Consider the following 20,173-nt stretch of genomic DNA (forward strand, 5'->3'; position numbering starts at 1 on the left):
TGACCCCTTAGGTGGGGGCTATGTAGCGGGTCAGGGCTGTTCGGGGTTCTGTTTGTACAGTTATGTTTTGTTTATGTTGCCATAGTGACGGGTGACGCCCTCTCGCTGCAACGGTGTGTCCTTCCGGGGTCAGAGGGCGCCCTGTGTGTTGTTGTTGTTGTTGCTGTGCGGTTGCCGCGCTGAGCAGTTAGCTAGCGGCAGTGTTCTTCTGCAGATGTCAATAAACGGCTGTGCTCCCTGGCTAGCTCACGGGAAGCAAGACCAAACGACACCTACGTCTCCACCTTGTCTGAGCTCGCCGAAATATTAAACATATCAGGTCCCCATAAGGAGAATCATGTGCTAACGGCTGTCTAAATGACTCGGGTAAAGTTTGTAGCATGCATGCTTGTTGTTTTTGTCTGCTTCCACTTGTCTTTGCACTAGGATGATGTCGGCGTAAATGTTCAGTCATATTCGTTGTGTTCCCACTAGTGCTGTCAGCGTTAATCTCGTTGAAATGACGTTAACGCCACAACACGGCAAATCTCCGTTAACGAGCTACCCCTGATCGCCCCGTGCGTGGGGCTGGACGGCCAACACGTTAACAAGCTAACTGCACTAACACACTAGTTCCCACCCATGTAATTGAGCATTGCGTGGCACATCCAACATACTGTTTTACTTTAGTCCATGACGCGCTTACCTTCAGGGTCATACGTCACATGAAGACCAAAATAATTCCAAACGCCAGATCAGGGGTCCGTTCTTCGTACCTCGCTAAGTAAGTTAGCTGGATTTGATTGTTGACGATTTCGCGTGATCTTGGATCGTTCGGTTCTCCGAAGCTCATCCGGGACTTGCTGTCATAGCAACAGATCCGTAAGCGTAAACCTGCTTAAGAGCAGGCTTACTTTATGTAAACAGGATTAGATCGCGGGAACTCAGGTATGTCCGCTTCATTTATACGAAAGCAACAGCGATATTTTTCCACTGTTTTTCCATAAATAAATATTATCAATGTAACTAAAGATAATGCAGTACTTGATTCTGTTATTGATTCCATACAGATACATACAGGTCATTTCCTAAAAAAGGGGAAATGTACTATTAATCATTCTATTTCATGTATTTGATTATTTCAGATGTAATTCATATTTCAGAGTAGTAATAGTAAATTACTTCATGTAATCAAGATGAGAGACCACGGCTATAAAAGCGAAGGTGGATTTGGGAAGTCTGTCGCAGCCATGTCCTGTCCGTATACGCGAGCCACCCATTGCGGAAGGTGCAAGATTTCAGAATTCAGCGTATATTGCGGGATAGACAGGATCCTTTAGCTCAGCGCGACAGTGTGCTCATAGAGAGATATCGATTTTCCCGTGAGGGTATTATTCACTTAACCAACTTGTTGACGAGGGGGTGCAGGACCACCACCTGTCTTTTTTTTCTCTGCCCTTTTCTTGGTTGCTGTTATGAACAAACAAACAGATTATTTCAGGGTCTCTTTTCAAGAGACTAAAAGCAATATAAGTGATAAATATTACCATTCTGTAGAATATTCTTATATTTCACTTTTACTTGTTCCCATGTTCTAGTGGGTCCTGTTGTGGCTCTAATGTGAAAGAGGATATGATGTAATATAATATAATAAATTTACCCTACCGCCTACTGGTGTTGGCCAGAGGGGCCGATGGCGCGATATGGCAGCCTGGCTTCTGTCAGTCTGCCCCAGGGCAGCTGTGGCTACAACCGTAGCTGCTTCCACCAGTGTGTGAATGTGAGAGTGAATGAATAGTGGCATTGTAAAGCGCTTTGGGTGCCTTGAAAAGCGCTATATAAATCCAATCCATTATTATTATTATTATTATTAAATTACTTACGAGTTTGATTTGTCAGCAACTTTCTGCCAGCCCTCTCTCCTTGCTTTTGCAGCCTTTGCAGTGTTCCCTTGCGTTTTAATTAAACTCTGAAACTCCTGAAATCCCTCAATCAAGAGTTCTTGCTCTGCTGCCGAAAAATACTGAGCACGCTCCTTCGACATTTTTGCCGACCAATCAAAGGGTTGCCGATCAATGTTTCTACTATCGATGCGTCGCCCCTGTTAAGCCACCCAGTGATCTCACATTACTTCATCCAGCTATACTAATCGTCAACAACAGGTGTGTTCGGAGAACCGGAATAGCGAGCTCAAAGTTGGCGCGATGATTTGATCTTGGATGTGTCATTTGATCTTGGATGTAGTAAGCGAGGTACGAAAAAACGGACCCCTGAATGAGGGTGGGGGAGGTTCAATTTGCCATGTTGCAAGGAGAGCTTAACTTCTGTCTCGCTAGCTTGCCCTGCGCTCTTCCTTCTGACGATGCTGTCTGTGTGGAGCGCTCAGTGGATCTGCGCTCGACAGTGCAGCCTAGGCGGAGTAGTCGAACGCAGATTCACTGAGCGCTCCACACAGACAGCATCGTCAGAAGGAAAGTTGATAAAATAAATTACAAATTTTGTATTGTTCGATACATATGTGTACCGAACCGAAAGCACTGTATCGAACGGTTCAATATCGATACGAGTATCGTTGCACCCCTAATAATAGGACCAGTAATACCCGCAATTCTAGAAATGCTCTCACCCAGTAGTTGTAATTATAATTTTTAAATTCACTTAGAAACTTGGCCTTGGCCATTTCTCTACTTCCAGATGGCTGCTAACCTTTGACACGTGTCACTGAAATAATAGGTAACTTACAGATGTTTGTCGCAAAAGTGCAGATGTCCTGGCAAAATGCATGAATTTGGTGGTATTATCATTTTAATTCTATTAGTATTATAGTATATTATGAAAAAATAATTATAGCCCATAATGTCAAAGACTTACTTAAAATTAAACTTGATAAAGAAAAGCTGAAATAGTAAAAACTGGTATCACATATAATTGAACCTCACCAGTTTGTGTTCCGTCCCAGTGAGCCATGAAACCGGGACGAGTGACTGAGGTGTCAGATTTGAATCGAACCCACAAACGGTTGCTGTGTGACATCAGAACTGGAGGCCGCTGATTGGCACAGAACTTACCAATCAAGGGAGATGTCTCAAAGCCCCCGTCCCTAGTTGAGACAGTGGAAGTTCAACATGTCAGTGGTCTGAGTAAAAAGTATTACGGATAAAACTGTACAGCAGTTTTCTTCCAAGTAGGCAGAAATTTTTTTCCTCACCTGATCTCCACAAAATCAAAGCTGCAAGAAGGGTGGAGCCCCTCCAACTCAAAATCAGTGAAGTTCAGCATAATCTGCATATTAACATCCACAATTATCTTGAAGATGCAGTCTCTACTGTTGGGGTAATATTGTGGGTAGTTGGGTGAACTGAAAGACCCAGTAGGGGTGGTGAAAGTCTGGCCACAGTCTGTTGAGACAGAAAAGGGGGGAATAATATTTTTTAAAAATTACAATCCGAATATAATATAATTTTTTGCATGAGAAAAAGCAGCGAAGCATGGAAAAATCCCTAAAATGTCGTTTTCTTGATTAAATTCTAAAACTGATATAGTTAATTACATGTTTTCTCTATAACGATGTTTGTGCAGGCAGACTGCATGACTGGGTGTCTGATTTTATACACTGTGACTGAAAACACCATGTCCATATACAGATGAGAAAAAAGTTATTAGTCCCCCGATGAAATTTATGTCAAGTTTTTGAAGTTCTTGTCAAATTTTTCCCTGTTCTTCTTTAATGCAGCACATCATTTTCATAAATTCTTTCTGTCTGCACACAATAACAGAATTATTTTAGAAAATAAATTACCAGGGTCCAGATTCAAAGTCCACTGAAAAACTGACTTTTATTGAGCCATAGCATAAAGCACTTCTGGGCAATGATGTGGTACAACTCTTTAATGCTTAAAGCTTGTAAAATCACGAGGAGGGGCTGAACTGTCACTTCAAAACATATTTTGCCAAAAAACACAAGAAATCAGTTTAGACTTTACACTTACAGAAGTTATTTCACAAACCCTCACAAAGCAGGAAGTAGATGTACAAAGTTATCACAGCATTTCAAGTGTCAAGAACTGGAGGGGGAAGTATCATCTGTAAACTAAAGAACAAGCTTGGCAGAGATAGACAGCAATCAATTTCAAAGACTCCAGAACACCAATGAATGGTTTGGCCAAGTCAGGAATTGTAGTCTCAAATAAAGAAATGAGTAGAACTCTTCACAGGAATGGACTGCAGGGTTGCAGATGAAGAAAAAGTCCAGTTTTAGAGACACCTTGAAGCCAGACTGAAGTATGCTCAGGAAACCTGGAGAAAGATGCTAGAAGTGTGTTCTTAGATTAGATGACAAACAACTAGCTCTTTGAAGGAAGAAGGGAAAGGCGTGCTTCCCAAAGACCCCCCGTCCCACAGTAAAACACAATGATAGGAGTATTATCAGTGTATCTAGGAATCTCTTCAAGGTGGAAGGAATCGAGAAGAAACAAGGATATGTCCAAACTGAGCCTGCATCATCACTTTATCTTGATACATGACAATGGTCCAGAACATACATTGGTATTCATAACGTACCACCTCCAGAAGACCAAAGTGAATAAAAAAAACAAACATCTGTGGGATGAACTGAAGACCCAGGTCAATGGCAGAAGCCTTGTGAAAAAAACAAAAATGGACTGGGATTGCTCAAGAGATGTGTGTCAAAAGACTTTAGGCACTTATCCAACAAAAAAGGGTACAATTTGCATTAGGAAGCTAATAATTTTGAACCTGGTAGTTTTTGATTGTGGGGAAAAAAAATTTTTTCATTTGTTTGCAAAACTTTTAATATGTCAATAAAAACTAGGATGTCTGGAAAAGCTGTGTTAAAAATTCTATGCTCTGTTTTGGGAAAGATAACCATGTACCTGTGGTGGCATTGATGGAGATATAGCTAGCAGAGAATCCTTCTGTGTTTAAACTTGAGTCAGACACAAATAGCAGGGTCAGCTGGTTGTCAGTACTCGTGATGGATGGAGGCACTGAGCGACCACAGTACCTGCACATACAAAATGCAACATGTAGACAAATTTATACTTGTACCTTGTACCAGCATGTACAAAACAATCCAAACCTTTACAAACCTAATTGCTTTGTAACTTAAATGTAGTTTGCATCATTCTACAAATCAGAATGAGCAGGATAAAAAAAAGTATTTTAAAGTAACAAGCCTCTTTTAAAGCTGTAAAGTAAAAATACCAAAACAAAACAGCATTGTTATAGTAGCTGGATAATCAACACATCCATAACAATGCATGGAGTGACAAATCATACAAAGCATCCTTTGAAATTAAAGTTCATAACAAATTATTATTCTTCTTCTGGAAGAAGACATCCTCATTTTGATTTTTGTGGCATTGTGTTACTGAAAACATGAGGCCTTTACTGAAAAAGAAAGAAATATATATTCATCAAAAATCTTGTTTTACTTTCCTTTTATACAAAGATTTCCTTGAATTCTCCTCCTTCTCTTCTACAAAGGGTAATTTGTTGAGAACAAAATGATTTAAGGGTCGAATTGTCACAGTCCTGGGTTGGTGACCCAGCGGTTTACCTTTTTCTGTGTTTTTGTCATTTTGTATTATTATTTGTGTTTTGGTCCTCTGTGTTAGTCTAGAGTTATTCTACTGGTGGTTCGATTTAGATTTGTTTATTGGATTTCCCCCATGTCTTTGCCCTCTGTGTCTCCCTCTCTGTGTTTGTGCTTATGCGTGTACGTGTGCCTCGTTTCACTCCGTCATGTTTATCTGTTTCCCCAGCCCATCACGTCTGCCCTCTTTCTCTCTCTCCCTCATGTTCCCTCGCTCCCTCTAGTCTGCCACTCCTCCACTCCCACTTCCTGTTTTAATGTGAAAGTCATGTGCCCGTGTTCGGTGTGTCTAGTTAATTTGTGTCAGCTATGTTTCCCTGTGTGTCTCTCTGTGTGTTCAGTTTATCATTTAACAGTATAGTTTTGTATCGTTTTGCTATTCAGCAATAAAGCTGTTCCTTTGAGTTTGAGTCCGCGATTAGGTCCTTTCCTGCCTGACATGCATTTAGAATAACACTAAAGCACAAAAGGTTGAGATTGTTTTGGGAAGTAATTTTCCCACTGACACAAGCCTCTCAGTATTTTATATACATTTTTTTTCTTCATTATACTCAGTCAACCCATACTGGTGAGACTGTCCCACCATGCAACTTTCCCAGACCTTTGTTGCTAAAATGATTTTTCCCCCAAAAAAACTTTTTATTCACATTTTACATAGCATCCCAACTTATGGTACCCCTTTTTGTGACTTTTTATTTGTCTCTATGTAAAACAAAGAATGAATCAGGCTTACTTCTTTAAATTAACTGTGAAGCTAACAATTTAGCTTAATTGGGATGACTTCCAAGACCAATACCAACTTTTGCGAGTTCTCAAGTTAGTTGAATATGCTTGACAAGATGACCTTTTAACATTTTTAATAATTTTATTCCTCTTCTGTATAAATATGCAACTGTGTGAATCATACAATCATCATAATTATCATTATAAAATCAACATGCACACTTGTGTACAAATGTTGATGCAAAGTGGTTGTTGAGTGCATATATGTGCAGTTGTGTGTGCATGGTGTCCATGTGTACCTTCCAATCTTGTTTCCGGTTTGCACTGTGCCGTTGTCGTAGACCTCCAGATAATCAAAGTTACAATTAGCATGGTACTCTAAGTTGAATGACTCAAATGTCAGCCGAATCAGGTTGCCTGGGCTAACATTGATGTACCAGGTGCAATTGGCACCATGGGGGTAGCTGCTGGGATGACCAGGGCTTGTAATGGTGCCAGAAGGACTGGTCAAGGTGTCACCACAGCCTGGAATATGAAAAAAAAACAAATTAGAGATCAACAGACTTTTGAGCTTGAGCTTTCAAAGCTTAAAGACAGGTCTGAAACAATTGGAACTTAATGTCATGTAAAAATAAAAAATAAAAGCAGGTTTAAAAAGAGCAGGTGTGCTGCTGTGCCTTCTTTAAAGGTTTAAAGGTTTCTGCTAGCTGTTACTAAATATCAGACTGTATTTACATACATATGCTGGACAAGTCAGTTTATCAGTTATCTTAAATTGGTTAACAGCAGTTTCAAATACACACTCGGTTATAATAAATTCATGAGCTTACATTACAATTAATAAAATCTTATCTTATTTACAGTGAATGAACTTGATTACAAAATTTCCACATTTCTGTCAGTATCTGTGTTTACTCACAGTCAATTCTTGTGGGGTTTTTGAGTGGGGGGTTTTTCAAAAAGGAAAGAAATATCATCCAGACAAACAATATACATTTTTTAAGCAAAAAAACAAACAATACATTTTAAGAAAGATCAATTTAAAAACTGAGAAAAAACTAATCCTACAAAAGCCAAGAGATGAAAACCTGCTTAGCAAATTGCCATCATATCTGGTGATCTGCAAAATATTTGTCACTTATATTTGTCACTTATAAGATTACTCAATGAGGAACATTGATACTTCTCTCACCCTCTATGGCAGAGTCATAGGCTGCTTCAAAGCCGTGGTTGCTGACAGAAGAGTCAGTGGTGAATTTGATGTACATAGATCGCTGAGTAGACTGAAGCCTGGGGGGAATCTCAGCACCACAAAATGTCCCCAGCAGAGGAGAGCTTGACGTGGCTCCATCCCTGACCTAGAAACAGGACAAAGCATGTGCTCATATAACTGATCCACTGCCACGAGTTCAAGTATGAATAACGCACAAGCACTGTTACATTTATAGGTGAAATATAAAAGCATTACTGCATCAGTGCCACCAGAGAGAACTACTCACATATATCCAAAAAAACAAAACAAAACAAAAACCCACCCACAAAACATAAAATTATTCAAAGCAATTTATGGTACTGAGCTTTACACATGTGATAGCTGTAACCAGATGTGAATTTTTAACATTTAAGTTAAATACAGCTGTTTTGGAACTTAAAACTTGAGAAAGGAAATTAAGGTAAGATGGTGTAATGGAGTAGGCAGTCTCAGCAGACCACAAAGTATTGATGTATGGAGTTAGATGTGGTCACTCACTAATCCTTAACCCATATCTGAAATCATTTAAACAAAAAAAAAAACCCACCTACACCTGGAGAATGGAGAACGACACCCCACATGGGCCCCCAGAGGAATGGCCCACTCCCAGCTTAGGTCTTCACCCTTCCACTAACTTCCCCAATGTGCTGCCCCTCCACCCGCTTAAACATGTCCCTCACACTAAACCAAGTGAGGTGTGAATTCAGGAGGCAACAGGTCCTGATGTATTGTAAGAACCTGAGGGACAAGCTCCAGTACACAGGTGGACCGTCATCTCACCATGACACAAGAACTGATGTGAAAATCGTCATGCAACACCCACAACAAAAGTGACGCGGTGAGCATAGAAACAGCCTAAGAGGTCATCCCTATTAAGCCTAGATTATATTCCATTCCAGGTATTTAACAGTTAATCATTAATCACATTAATCACACCTTCAAATCCATAAATCAGAATTTGAACCAGGATTTCCTCATAATTATTGCAATTATTGAAATGTTCATCTGTTCATATTTTTGTTTTGTGAATGAATGAAAATGTTTCTTGTGGTTTCCTCTGGATATGTTTTATTTGATGTAAAATAATATCAGTAATGTTACTCATCTATCACTTTTTATTGTCTGCAACATTTTCATTTCCTTAATGTTTTTATCACAGTGAAATAATATAAATAACCATAATAATAAAAAAGAAGAAGAACAATAGGAAGATAAAGAAGAAGAGGACAAATAATGAGGCTATTATTCTATTTTATTTGAGATTGTTGTGTGTCGTACTCAGAGTACTGTTAAAATATCTAACTGTGAGAACTAATATAAAATTAATTTACCTCAACATAATCATATCGACAGGAGCCTCCCTCAACGTCAAATGACAGGAAGTCAAGGGTGACCACATAACCCTCTGGCTGGTTAATCACCCATTCACAGACCTTATTATGGGGATATGCATTGGGGTGGTAGGGAGAGTGAAACTGCCCACTCCCAGATAAAGTACCTCCACAAGCTGGAGAGAGGGAGAGGTAATGTTTAGTCAGTGGCAAGTGGAGTTAACGTTGGAACGTAAATATACATAATTACACACACAAATATTTGATTGAGCAAGTCTGCATAAAATCTATGCTTTAAAAAAAACTTCAAAAAAATGATTTTCATGTCACTGTAAAATATTTTCTGTTAACTAATGGGACAACAAGGAAAGCAAATTAGTATTATCCCTGCAGCTTTAATTCTAACTGCCAACTAAGAGAAATGTAAGTGAATATTCTTAAACAAAAATAGCATAAAATGTCATCAAATATAAAACATATCACACTACAAATCTCACCAACAGTATAGACAGCCCTAAATCCAGCTCGACTGACTGAGCTGTCAGACTTGAAGCGAATCCACAGGACGTTTGAGGATGAGAGAACAGGAGCTGGCGGGGTGTTTCCACAGTACTTCCCTATTAGAGGATCAGTCTCTGTTCTCCCATCACGGACCTGAAAAAAAAGGAGGTGGAACAAGAGGACAGAAGCTGGAATGTTAATCTGATAACAACTCTCTGTCGAGCAATGGTGTTGTGAGAGAGTATTTACCCCACCCTGATTTCTTATCTGTTGTGTATTTTTCACATTTACATGTTTCAGCAAGAAGTGCAGTCAAGCTTTTGCAGTAACTGGCAATTGCACAGTGCAAACTGCTGAATCCAGCTTCCACTTTGGATTCAGGAGACAGACACTATCTCTACTTTTAAGATTAGGCTTCAAACTTTCCTTTTTGCTAAAGCATGTAGTTAGGGCTGGACCAGGTGACCCTGAATCCCCCCTTGGTTATGATGCAATAGGTGAAGACTGCCGGGGGCTTCCCATGACACACATCACTCACTATGTGTTAATAGACCTCTCTGCAGTGAATCATAGTTGTTATTAATCTCTGTCTCTCTTGCACAGCATGTCTCTTATCCTGCCTTCTTTCTTTCACCCCAACCGTTAGCGGGAGATGGCCCCGCCCCTCCCTGAGCCTGGTTCTGCCAGAGGTTTCTTCCTGTTAAAAGGGAGTTTTTCCTGTTTTTTGTTTTTTTGTTTTTTTTTATCTTCATACAGGTGATCAAGGTGTTTTGTTTGTTTTTCTTTTTTTTCCTCCCCCTTTTCTCACCATCTCTTCTCCCCTCTATTTTTCTTTCTCTCCCTCTCTTTCTTTCATTCTTTCTACCTGTCCTATCCCCCAATAATGTCTGTCCCGTCTGTAACAACCAAAAATCAAATCAAATAAATACAATATAATTATAATTAAGGTCAATCAAATGGACCAATATGGCAAGGCCATGATGATTCACTTGGTAAAGTAAATCCGCTTGGCATCTTTCTTGGCCTTCAGACAACAATTCTGATGGTTAAAGATCCAAACAGGACAGGCAACACAAAAAAGGGGAGTTTTTCCTTCCCACTGTCGCCAAAGTGCTTTCTCATAGGGGGTCCTCTGATTGTTGGGTTTTTCTCTGTATGTATTATTGAAGGGTGTACCTTACAATATAAAGCGCCTTGAGGCGACTGTTGTTGTGATTTGGTGCTGTATAAATAAAACTGAATTGAACTGAATTTAAATAAATAATTTGAAGTTCATATGGACCAGTACAGAGACCATGTATGTGCAGATTTACTTGTAAATAAAAGTCGGATTATTAGTAAGCTCCCAGGCTAATCGTGGCTATCAATCATTTTCTCAAAATGGTGTCTAAAAAAATCACTGCATTTGTTAAGTATGGTGAGATTTCTTTCCACATATAAAATTCTGAAAAAAGGAGGGACAAAATATTTGTCTGGGAGACATAAATAGGTCTTACCTCCACGTAGTCAAAAGCACAGCCACTGTGACTCTCAAGATCCATGTGAGTGAAGTTGAGGGCCACCTGCCCACCTTCTGGCAACCTGATCAAATAGATACACTGGCGGTTGTGGTTATAGTTGTTGGGCCAGTTGGGGGAAATAATGACGCCCTCACTGTCAGTGAATGTTCCACCGCAACCAGGGTCGCCTAAGAAAAAACACGCACAAAGAGTTAGAAGCACAACACAATTCACAAAGCAGGATATTGACACTGCTAGGAATAATCAAACCAAGCATCCAAGGATTGCATTGCACAGATAATACTGTTAATAAATATGACAATGATAACAATGACAACTGACAATTACAGCATTTATCCAAACTCTGTACAAATTGTAGGCACACAAAAATGCAAAAACATTGAATATTTTTTTTAGGATATACAAAACAAAGTGTTAGGAAAATCACCCTTATTGTTTTTTTCTCAAACAGGTCCAGATCACATAAAAGATGGCATCCTTAACTGTACGCAAGTGCAATATGAAACTAAGGGGGCCAAAAAACCCATGGGAGTAATGCGTCTCAAATCCCCTAAAAAGTACAACTGTAAGGATGTTTCTCAGTCCAGAACTGTTCCCTCTACACTAAAATATTTCATTTCATTTTAAGTTCCATTATTTTTCCACTTTTAGCTACAACTTAGCTTAACATGAAACAAATAATTTTGACCAAATATAATAAAAAAAAATGGATCAGAACTACAGCATGAAGGACACGAGATGGCAGCAGGAGAGCATACATCACAACTTCACCAACTTCCAAGGTGCATGGAGAGGATGAAAGAATTCACAAAGCAGGAACTCCAGCAACACTTAAGGAAAGATGAACAACTTTAGTAATTGATCAACGCGTTTCGGCTTGTGGCTTCATGACCCTGATGAAGGCCACAAGCCGAAACGCGTTGGTCAATTACTAAAGTTGTTCATCTTTCCTTAAGTGTTGCTGGAGTTCCTGCACAGCAGGAGAGCATACGACAGTTAATTATGCTATACTACTGTATGAGAAGTAATACAATTACTAACAGGACGGTTGCAGCTGGTTAATTTTTGGGAAAAAAAAGAAAACTGGGGATTTGCTAATTTCACGGACATGGACTGCTAAATAATTGCACTGATCATGCACGGATAGGGTCCAGAGTTCAATGTTGTCTTTCCTCTATTCCTCTGTTCTCACCTTCTTCAGCCATTTCGCTTTGAAGCGCATTGCACAGCATGTGAAACTACTGTCACATTATATAGCAAAGAAACAGACACCAAATTATTTTGCAGCTGGTATTACAGAGCAAATCTAGAATTAGGTTACATTTTTATCACATCTTCATCTGGCCTTGCAAAGAAATCTCACTCTTCAAGAATGCACTCTTAAATCTCTGTGATGCAGCAGTAACTGAAGCCCAAAACATAAAACATGCTGTCTTTCTGCACAACAATTTGTCAACAAATCTGGCCTTACCGTAAGTGCTAAAAATGGTTGCAAGCAATACGTAAAAGGTACATATTTACAGTGTTGGGGAGTAACGGAATACATGTACCACCGTTACGTATTTAAAATACAAAATATGAGTAACTGTATTCCGTTACAGTTACCGTTTAAAAAGGTGGTATTCAGAATACAGTTACTTTGTTGAAATAAATGGATTACACTGCGGTACTTTCCTGTTTCATTTTGTCGCGGGTCAGGACTGTTTGGGTTTTGTTTGACAGCTACGTTCTGTTGTTCCAGGCGGCAGCGTTACGGTTGCCATGGTTACAGGGCGACGCTCTCTCTCTCTGCGACTGTGTGTTTCCTGGGTGAGAGAGCGCCTTTTCGTTGTTGTTGTTGTTGTTGTTGTGCTAAGCTAACAGGCAGAATGCTACAAGCATAGCTCTAAAGAATGTAGCATCATGGGCAGTGTAGTCCGTGTTGCACGTTATGGGTCTGTGAGCGCGAGGAGGGAGAGAGAAAAAGGGGAGTGGAAAGGTAGGAGTTGTCATCGAGGAAAAACGGGAGCTGGAAGCATGTAAATATAATAATAACCACTTCAGCCAAGCTATTAAGACTCGACTGTACACCGTGTTCGTGTTTTCCTCCGAAAACAATAAGTTCCGTTGGAGCAGTCTTTCAACGCCTCTCTCTGTCTCTCGCAAGAAAAGTTGACCCACACAACAAAGTAAAGCTATTTTTCGGCTACGAGCCGACAGGGACCCCGCCGTATTAGTCAGAGGTCCCTTTACTACAGTTCGGAGTCGCGGACCTTCAGTAATAGTAATAAATCACACAGCAATAGTACATTCACGTTGTTGTAAACAGCATGATAATATATTAAGTAATCCAAAGTATTCAGAATACTGTAACGATGGTTAAGTGTTACTGGACAGTGACATGTTGGTTTTCTCTGCACACTGTTGTTGTTCCTTTAAGATTCATGTTTGGTTGGGCTGCAGGAAGTAGTGAGGGTGGTGTACAGGAAGGGGTGGGGGGACCTGGTTGTTCTGTGTGTGTGCCAGGCTGAAGAGAGGTGTAGTTCGAGAGCGCTTCCCCCTGAGTTAACAACCCGCTGGCTTATGTGCCGAATAAACGGACAAACTGAGACCCCAACCGTCTGGTTCTTGTGAACGTTACATTGGTGTCAGAAGTGAAGAAAGAAAAAAGAACCCCAGAACGCCCGAGACCCTGTTGCCGGCGACGCTTGCCGTTACGAGACGAGGATGTTGCCGGGCAGGATTAAGAAGGAGACGGAGGAGAGGGAGGTTCTTCCGCGCTCGCCCGCCCATGGAGTGAGGGAAACGGCGCTGCGGCTGTCTGCCGAGGCTGGATTTTCTCCAGGTTTGACTAGGCTCGGGAACTGTTCGCACAGCGGCCGCGATTCCGGCGGGAAGGAGTCGACCTCGCTTGGCGCGCCGTCACGTGATGTAAACAAACATGGCGGCGCCCAGCAAGCTGCAGCGAATATAAAAACGCCTAAGTTCAGCGGCAAGACGCCATGGGAAGTGTTTATCGCACAGTTCGAGCTGTTAGCTGTTGCAGCTGGCTGGTCTGAGGAACATAAAGCTCTCCAATTGGCTTTGTGCCTGTGTGAGGATGCAGCTGCATGCCTGCTGCTGCTGACCGAGGAGCAGAGGGGAGATTATAATGCTCTGGTCGGAGCACTTCAGAGGCGCTTCGGGCAGTATAACCAACCAGTGCTGCTGAGGTCGGAGTTCCACAACAGACGCAGATTTCCAGGTGAGCCCCTCCGCATTTTGGCCCATGAAGTCGAGTGCCTTTGCCGGAGGGCGTATGACAGCATGCCACCATCAGTGCAGGCGGAGTTAGCTCGGGACCAGTTCCTGCAGGCCCTGAGCCCTAAAGAGCTCCGCATGCAAACTCAGCTTGCTCGGCCGGCCACACTCAGTGCAGCCCTGGAGCTAGCGTTGGAGAGGGAGATGCTTGCAGGATCCTCTGGGGGCGCTGACGACGCACACGTGGTGAGGGCTGTGTCAGCACCTGTGGAACAGATGGAGACGCCAGCGGGCCTGTGCAGTTTGGTGCAGACAGCTTCGCTGCAGTCGCCTTCCCCTCGGGCTGGCCCACACCGCCGACCTCAGAGCTGCTGGGGATGTGGACAAGTCGGACACCTCATCAGGCAGTGCCCCAAGCTTGCAGCGGTTCAGGGAAACACCCACGGGCCCGTGTAGGCGGGAGTACACGGGCCTGGGAGAACGACATCCCCACACCACCGCCACCTCCACCCGGTGCGGCCATCACTGTGGGCTGGACCCAGGTTGGCGGCTTTTGCCATGTTCCAGTGACGATTGCGGGGGTGTCCTGTACGGCCCTGCTGGACACGGGATCCAATGCAACGCTGGTCCGACCCGATATTGTCCCAACCGGAGCTGCTGTACAACCGACTAACGTGCAACTTAAGACTGTGACCGGTGATCTGGCCCCAATGAGAGGGAAGGGAGTGTTCCAGTTCAAGGTGGGGGACCTCGGTGTGTCTTATGCTGCCTGGGTGGCTGACGTGCAGGACGCCTGCATCCTTGGGCTGGATTTTTTACGAGCCATTGGTGGTGTACTGGACTTAGGCAAAGGCCTCCTCGTACTCCCTGATGGGAAGAAGGTGCCGCTTATTCCTCCCCCGGTCTGCACAGCATCTGCCGCGGCGTCCACCTCCACCGCAGAGACCCCTGCAGACCAGCCAGCAGAACAGCGAGCGGAGGAGGAGGAGAGGCTCTCAGCAGTGAGGAGTATCTGGTCAAAGAACTGTGAGGGGCTGACTCCACAGCAGCAAGAGAGTCTATGGCAGGTACTAAAAGAGTTTAGTGACATTTTTGCCCTGAAAGAAAGTGATGTTGGCTTGACACACTTGGTAGAGCACGTCATTGAGACCGGGGATGCCCAGCCTATTAAAGTGCGCCCCCGCCGCCTGCCCCTGGCTCATCAGGAGGCTGCAGACAGGGAGCTGTGTGAAATGATGAAGGCGGGCATCATAGAACCATCTGATAGCCCGTGGGCCTCCGCGGTGGTGATGGTGCCTAAGAAAAAAAGTCCTAGGATGCGTTTCTGTGTGGACTACAGACCACTCAACAAAGTGACGAAGAAAGACTCTTACCCCCTTCCCAGGATTGATGAGTCCCTCGACTTAGTAGCCGGGTCCTCCTGGTTTTCCACCCTGGACCTGCGGAGTGGCTACTGGCAGGTGCCACTGTCCCCGGAATCCAGACCGAAGACAGCCTTCTGCACTAACAGGGGACTATGGCAGTTCAAAGTCCTGAGTTTTGGCCTTTGCAACGCTCCTGCGACCTTCGAGAGGCTCATGGACAGTGTGCTGGCTGGCGTCCCACGGCAACGGTGTCTGGTTTACCTGGATGATCTTCTAGTGCACGGGAGCTCCTTTGATGCTGCCCTGGATGCCCTGAGACAAGTGTTGGAGAGGGTGGCGGCTGCAGGCCTGAAGCTGCATCCCGACAAGTGCCACTTCATGAGGAGGGAGGTGGAGTTTCTGGGCCACAAGCTGGGTCGTGAGGGCATCAGCACTTTGGAGGAAAAAATTCACACCATTACCGAGTGGCCCACACCAGCAGACCAGAAACAGCTCAAAAGCTTCCTAGGACTGGCGTCTTATTACAGGAGGTTTGTGAAGGGCTTTTCCTCCATAGCCGCACCACTCTTCCACCTGCTGCAGAAGGACCGTGACTTCATCTGGACCCAGGACTGTCAGCAGGCGTTCGACACCCTCCGCAGATCGCTGACAGAGTCCCCAGTCCTTGCCCCCCCTGACCCCGCCCTGCCTTACTGACGCAAGTAATGTGGGGCTGGGAGCGGTGTTGTTGCAGGTTGGACCGGAAGGGGAGAAGGTGGTGGCGTACTTCAGCCGGGTCCTGAACAGGAGCGAGCGGCGCTACTGTGTCACACGACGAGAGCTGTTGGCTGTGGTGGCGGGGGTGAGACACTTTAAATACTACCTGTGCGGCACAGCATTTGTTGTCAGAACTGATCATGCTGCCCTTCAGTGGCTGATGTCTTTCAGGGAGCCAGAGGGACAGGTGGCTCGCTGGCTGGAGGAGCTCCAAGCCTTCAATTTCACCGTGGAGCACAGAGCAGGGACGCACCATTCTAACGCAGATGCCCTCTCTCGCCGCCCATGTGCTGCAGCTGGCTGCCGTTACTGTGAGAAGCGAGAGGAAATAGAGCGGGAACTCACGACAATAGACGGAGCAGCACAGCTCGCCTGCAGGGTTCTTCTGGTGGTGGATGCAGCGGAGTGGAGGGCACGGCAGGAACAAGACACAGACCTGCTGCCGGTCCTGCAGTGGCTGGAGAAGGGGGAGCAACCCCTTTGGGATGAGGTCACTGGGTTTTCCATCTGTACCAGGGGGCTGTGGGCCAAGTTTGCAGCTCTCAGGCTGAAGGAGGGGGTGTTGGAGCGTGCCTGGAAGGATCCTGCCACGGGGGAGGAGAGGTGGCAGGTTGTGGTGCCAAGGTCGCTGAGGTCAGCTGTGCTGGGAGCCTGCCATGGGAGCACTGGCTCTGGCCACTTTGGGGTCTCCAAGACTCTTCGCCGCCTCCGCCAGGGCTATTACTGGGGTCAACAGCGGAGGGATGTGGAGGACTTTTGCCGCAGCTGTGATGCATGTTCCTCACACAAAGGGCCACAAGACCAGTCCCGGGCTCAGCTTCAGCAGCAACCAGCAGGAGCCCCAATGGAGCGAGTAGCTGTGGACGTCATGGGCCCATTTCCTCGCACAGACAGAGGAAACCGCTATGTTCTTGTGGCCATGGACTATTTTACCAAGTGGCCGGAAGCATACGCCATCCCAGATCAGGAGGCTGAGACGGTCGCTGATGTATTAGTGGAGGGGATGTTCAGCCGCTTTGGAACAGCAGAGACCCTCCACAGTGACCAGGGGCGTAACTTTGAGTCCAAGGTATTTGCTGCCATGTGTGAACGCCTTGGGACTAAGAAAACCCGCACCACCCCACTTCACCCCCAAAGCGATGGGCTGGTGGAAAGGTTTAACAGGACGCTGGCCCAGCAGCTAGCCATCCTTACCTCAGAACACCAACGGGACTGGGATTACCATCTTCCCCTTACCCTCATGGCCTACAGGTCGGCAGTGCAGGACTCCACCCAATGTACGCCTGCCCTGCTCATGTTAGGGAGAGAGCTGAGAACTCCTGCAGAGTTGGCTTTTGGGAAACCCCCGGACGCGCCAGAGGCACCACCGGGCCGGGACTACGCAAGGAAGCTGCAGGACCGGCTGGATTCTGCACATTCCTACGCCCGAGAGCGTAGGAATGCGTAGGCCTGCCTTCGCCAAAAGAGGAATTACGACATCACCACTAAAGGGAGGCACTTCCGTGCTGGGGAGCTGGTGTGGGTCTACAGCCCAAAGAGGAAGAAGGGACGGTGTCCTAAACTGGATAGCAGCTGGGTGGGGCCTTGCAGCGTCCTAGAGCGAGTGGGGGAGGTTGTTTACAGGGTGCAGTTGCCTCCTAGGGGGAGGATAGTAGCGCTGCACAGAGACCGGATGGCCCCCTACAGAGGACAGTCCCTCCCCTCCTTTCCAGAGGGACGTGTACAGAGCGTCCATGACCCTGCTCAGAGGGGCCCCCGACCGGGGCTGCGTTCCCCCCCCTCGGACTCTTCACCCCAAAGCCCCGAAGCTCCGCGTCCTCCTCAGGGGCTCAGGAGGTCAAGGAGGGAACGTAGGCTACCGCCCCGCCTCAGAGACTGTGTCGTTCCCTCGGGGACGAGGAACTTATTGCTGGGGGGGCAGTGTAACGATGGTTAAGTGTTACTGGACAGTGACATGTTGGTTTTCTCTGCACACTGTTGTTGTTCCTTTAAGATTCATGTTTGGTTGGGCTGCAGGAAGTAGTGAGGGTGGTGTACAGGAAGGGGTGGGGGGACCTGGTTGTTCTGTGTGTGTGCCAGGCTGAAGAGAGGTGTAGTTCGAGAGCGCTTCCCCCTGAGTTAACAACCCGCTGGCTTATGTGCCGAATAAACGGACAAACTGAGACCCCAACCGTCTGGTTCTTGTGAACGTTACAATACGTTACTGTCATTGAGTAACGTAACGGAATACGTTACAGAATACATTTTGGGGCATGTATTCTGTAATGGAATACATTTTAAAAGTAACCTTCCCAACACTGCATATTTACAGTTTCTTCAAGATCTTAGGGACAAACATCAGGCTACAATTTACTGTTTCTCTGTTTACATAAGCTAAATGAAAAGCATTTAATACAAACAACTATATATCTGTCTTACAGTCACGGTCAAAATTACCGGCACCCCTGGAATTTTTCCAGAAAATGTACCATTTCTCCCAGAGAATTGTTAAAATTACAAATGCTTTGGTATACACGTGATTATTTCCTTTATGTGTAGTGGATCAACACAAAAAAAAGAAGAAAAAGCCAAAGTTGACAAATCAACATTCGATTGCATGCCCTTTGGAAAAGATAACTGCAATCAATCGCTTTCTATAACCATCAACGAGCTGGTTACGCCCCTCAGCTGGAATTTTCGACCACTCTTCTTTTGCAAACTGCTCAAGGTTTCTGAGATTTGAAGGGCGCCTTCTCCCAACAACAATTTTGAGATCTCTCCATTAGTGTTCAGTCATATTTAGATCCAGACTCATTACTGGCCACTTTAGAACTCCCCACCGCTTTGTCTTCTACCATTTCTGGGTGCTTTTAGAGGTGTATTTGGGGTCATTGTCCTGCTGGAAGACCCGTGACCTAACATTTGTAATTGTAACAATCTTGTAACAATATTGTAACAAAGAAATGGTGCATTTTCTGGAAAAATTCCAGTGGTGCCGATAATTTTGGCCATGACTGTATACACTTAACCAAGCAAAACTCAGTATGACTGGTTTCTTACTTGGTGATGTTGTGTATGTAATGTGGAAACCTCGGTCAGAGACAGAGAAGTCAGAGTGGAAGTGAATCCATGCTGCTGGGCCAGTGGTCTGTATGGGGGGTGGAGATGCAGTACTACAGTACTTTCCTAAAACTGGATCTTCAGATAGAAGGCCATCCCGAATCTAAAGCATTTGGTGACACAAAACAATAGAGGAAAAACTGTAAGGATGAAAAACATAGTAGTAGTTTCAGCCAATGCACTTACCTCCTAAAATAGCAAACTGTAGCAAACACGAGTAAGACGGAATAATTTCATTGTTTTCATTTCAGCAGTATGGCTGCATTTAACCCCGCTTTACAGAGTACATAGGTATGTGTCAGGTCTGAGTGAGATAAAGTGGTCAAAAAGAGGACTGTCCCCGCAAACATCGACACACAACACAAAAACATGCTTTCAAAGTGAAGTGGGTAATGTGCCATTTCTTACCTCTAGAAAGTCAAAGTTGCAGTTAGGATGATGTTCAAGACTTAGAGTCCCGAATGCAAAGGTAATGAGAAGGCCGGGGTCCACTGTTACTGTCCAGTAGCAGTCCCGACTAGGTGGGTAGTTTCCAGGATAACCAGGTGAATTAATGTTGCCATAGGGGGCAGTTAGTTCCTCTCCACACACTGAGATTAGAAATGGATTTAAATAAATCAAAATTATTCATACAACTGTTGTTTTCTATTAACTTAACAGGAAAACATTGTTCATTTGCACACAATGTGCATATGAGTCATAAAATGTAAGTATGATCAAATAAACAAAACACAAGCTCCCATGCCTAACTCAGTAATAGAAACCAAGATCTCTCAAAATTATAAATGAGACATTACTAACTGTAACGGACCAGA

General features: G+C 44.4%; 1 protein-coding gene across 1 annotated transcript in view; it reads right to left on the bottom strand.

The window, feature by feature from the left end:
- Window positions 1–20,173, bottom strand: part of cubn (cubilin (intrinsic factor-cobalamin receptor)) — an 83,365-nt gene that overhangs the window by 50,374 nt on the left and 12,818 nt on the right. The window contains exons 15-24 of the mRNA XM_085362601.1: window positions 19,767–19,948; window positions 19,299–19,461; window positions 10,897–11,087; window positions 9,397–9,553; window positions 8,900–9,075; window positions 7,509–7,674; window positions 6,616–6,841; window positions 4,872–5,002; window positions 3,188–3,377; window positions 2,919–3,079 (exon numbers count right to left, since the gene is read on the bottom strand). Of these exons, the coding sequence (XP_085218727.1) occupies window positions 2,919–3,079; window positions 3,188–3,377; window positions 4,872–5,002; window positions 6,616–6,841; window positions 7,509–7,674; window positions 8,900–9,075; window positions 9,397–9,553; window positions 10,897–11,087; window positions 19,299–19,461; window positions 19,767–19,948 (1,743 nt within the window). The remainder of the gene's footprint in view (window positions 1–2,918; window positions 3,080–3,187; window positions 3,378–4,871; window positions 5,003–6,615; window positions 6,842–7,508; window positions 7,675–8,899; window positions 9,076–9,396; window positions 9,554–10,896; window positions 11,088–19,298; window positions 19,462–19,766; window positions 19,949–20,173) is intronic.

The sequence above is a fragment of the Diplotaxodon limnothrissa genome, linkage group LG9, assembly GCF_057381915.1.
Source record: "Diplotaxodon limnothrissa isolate DT_005_m linkage group LG9, D_limnothrissa_male_GT1.1, whole genome shotgun sequence".
In the NCBI taxonomy this organism is placed as follows: Eukaryota; Metazoa; Chordata; class Actinopteri; order Cichliformes; family Cichlidae; genus Diplotaxodon; species Diplotaxodon limnothrissa.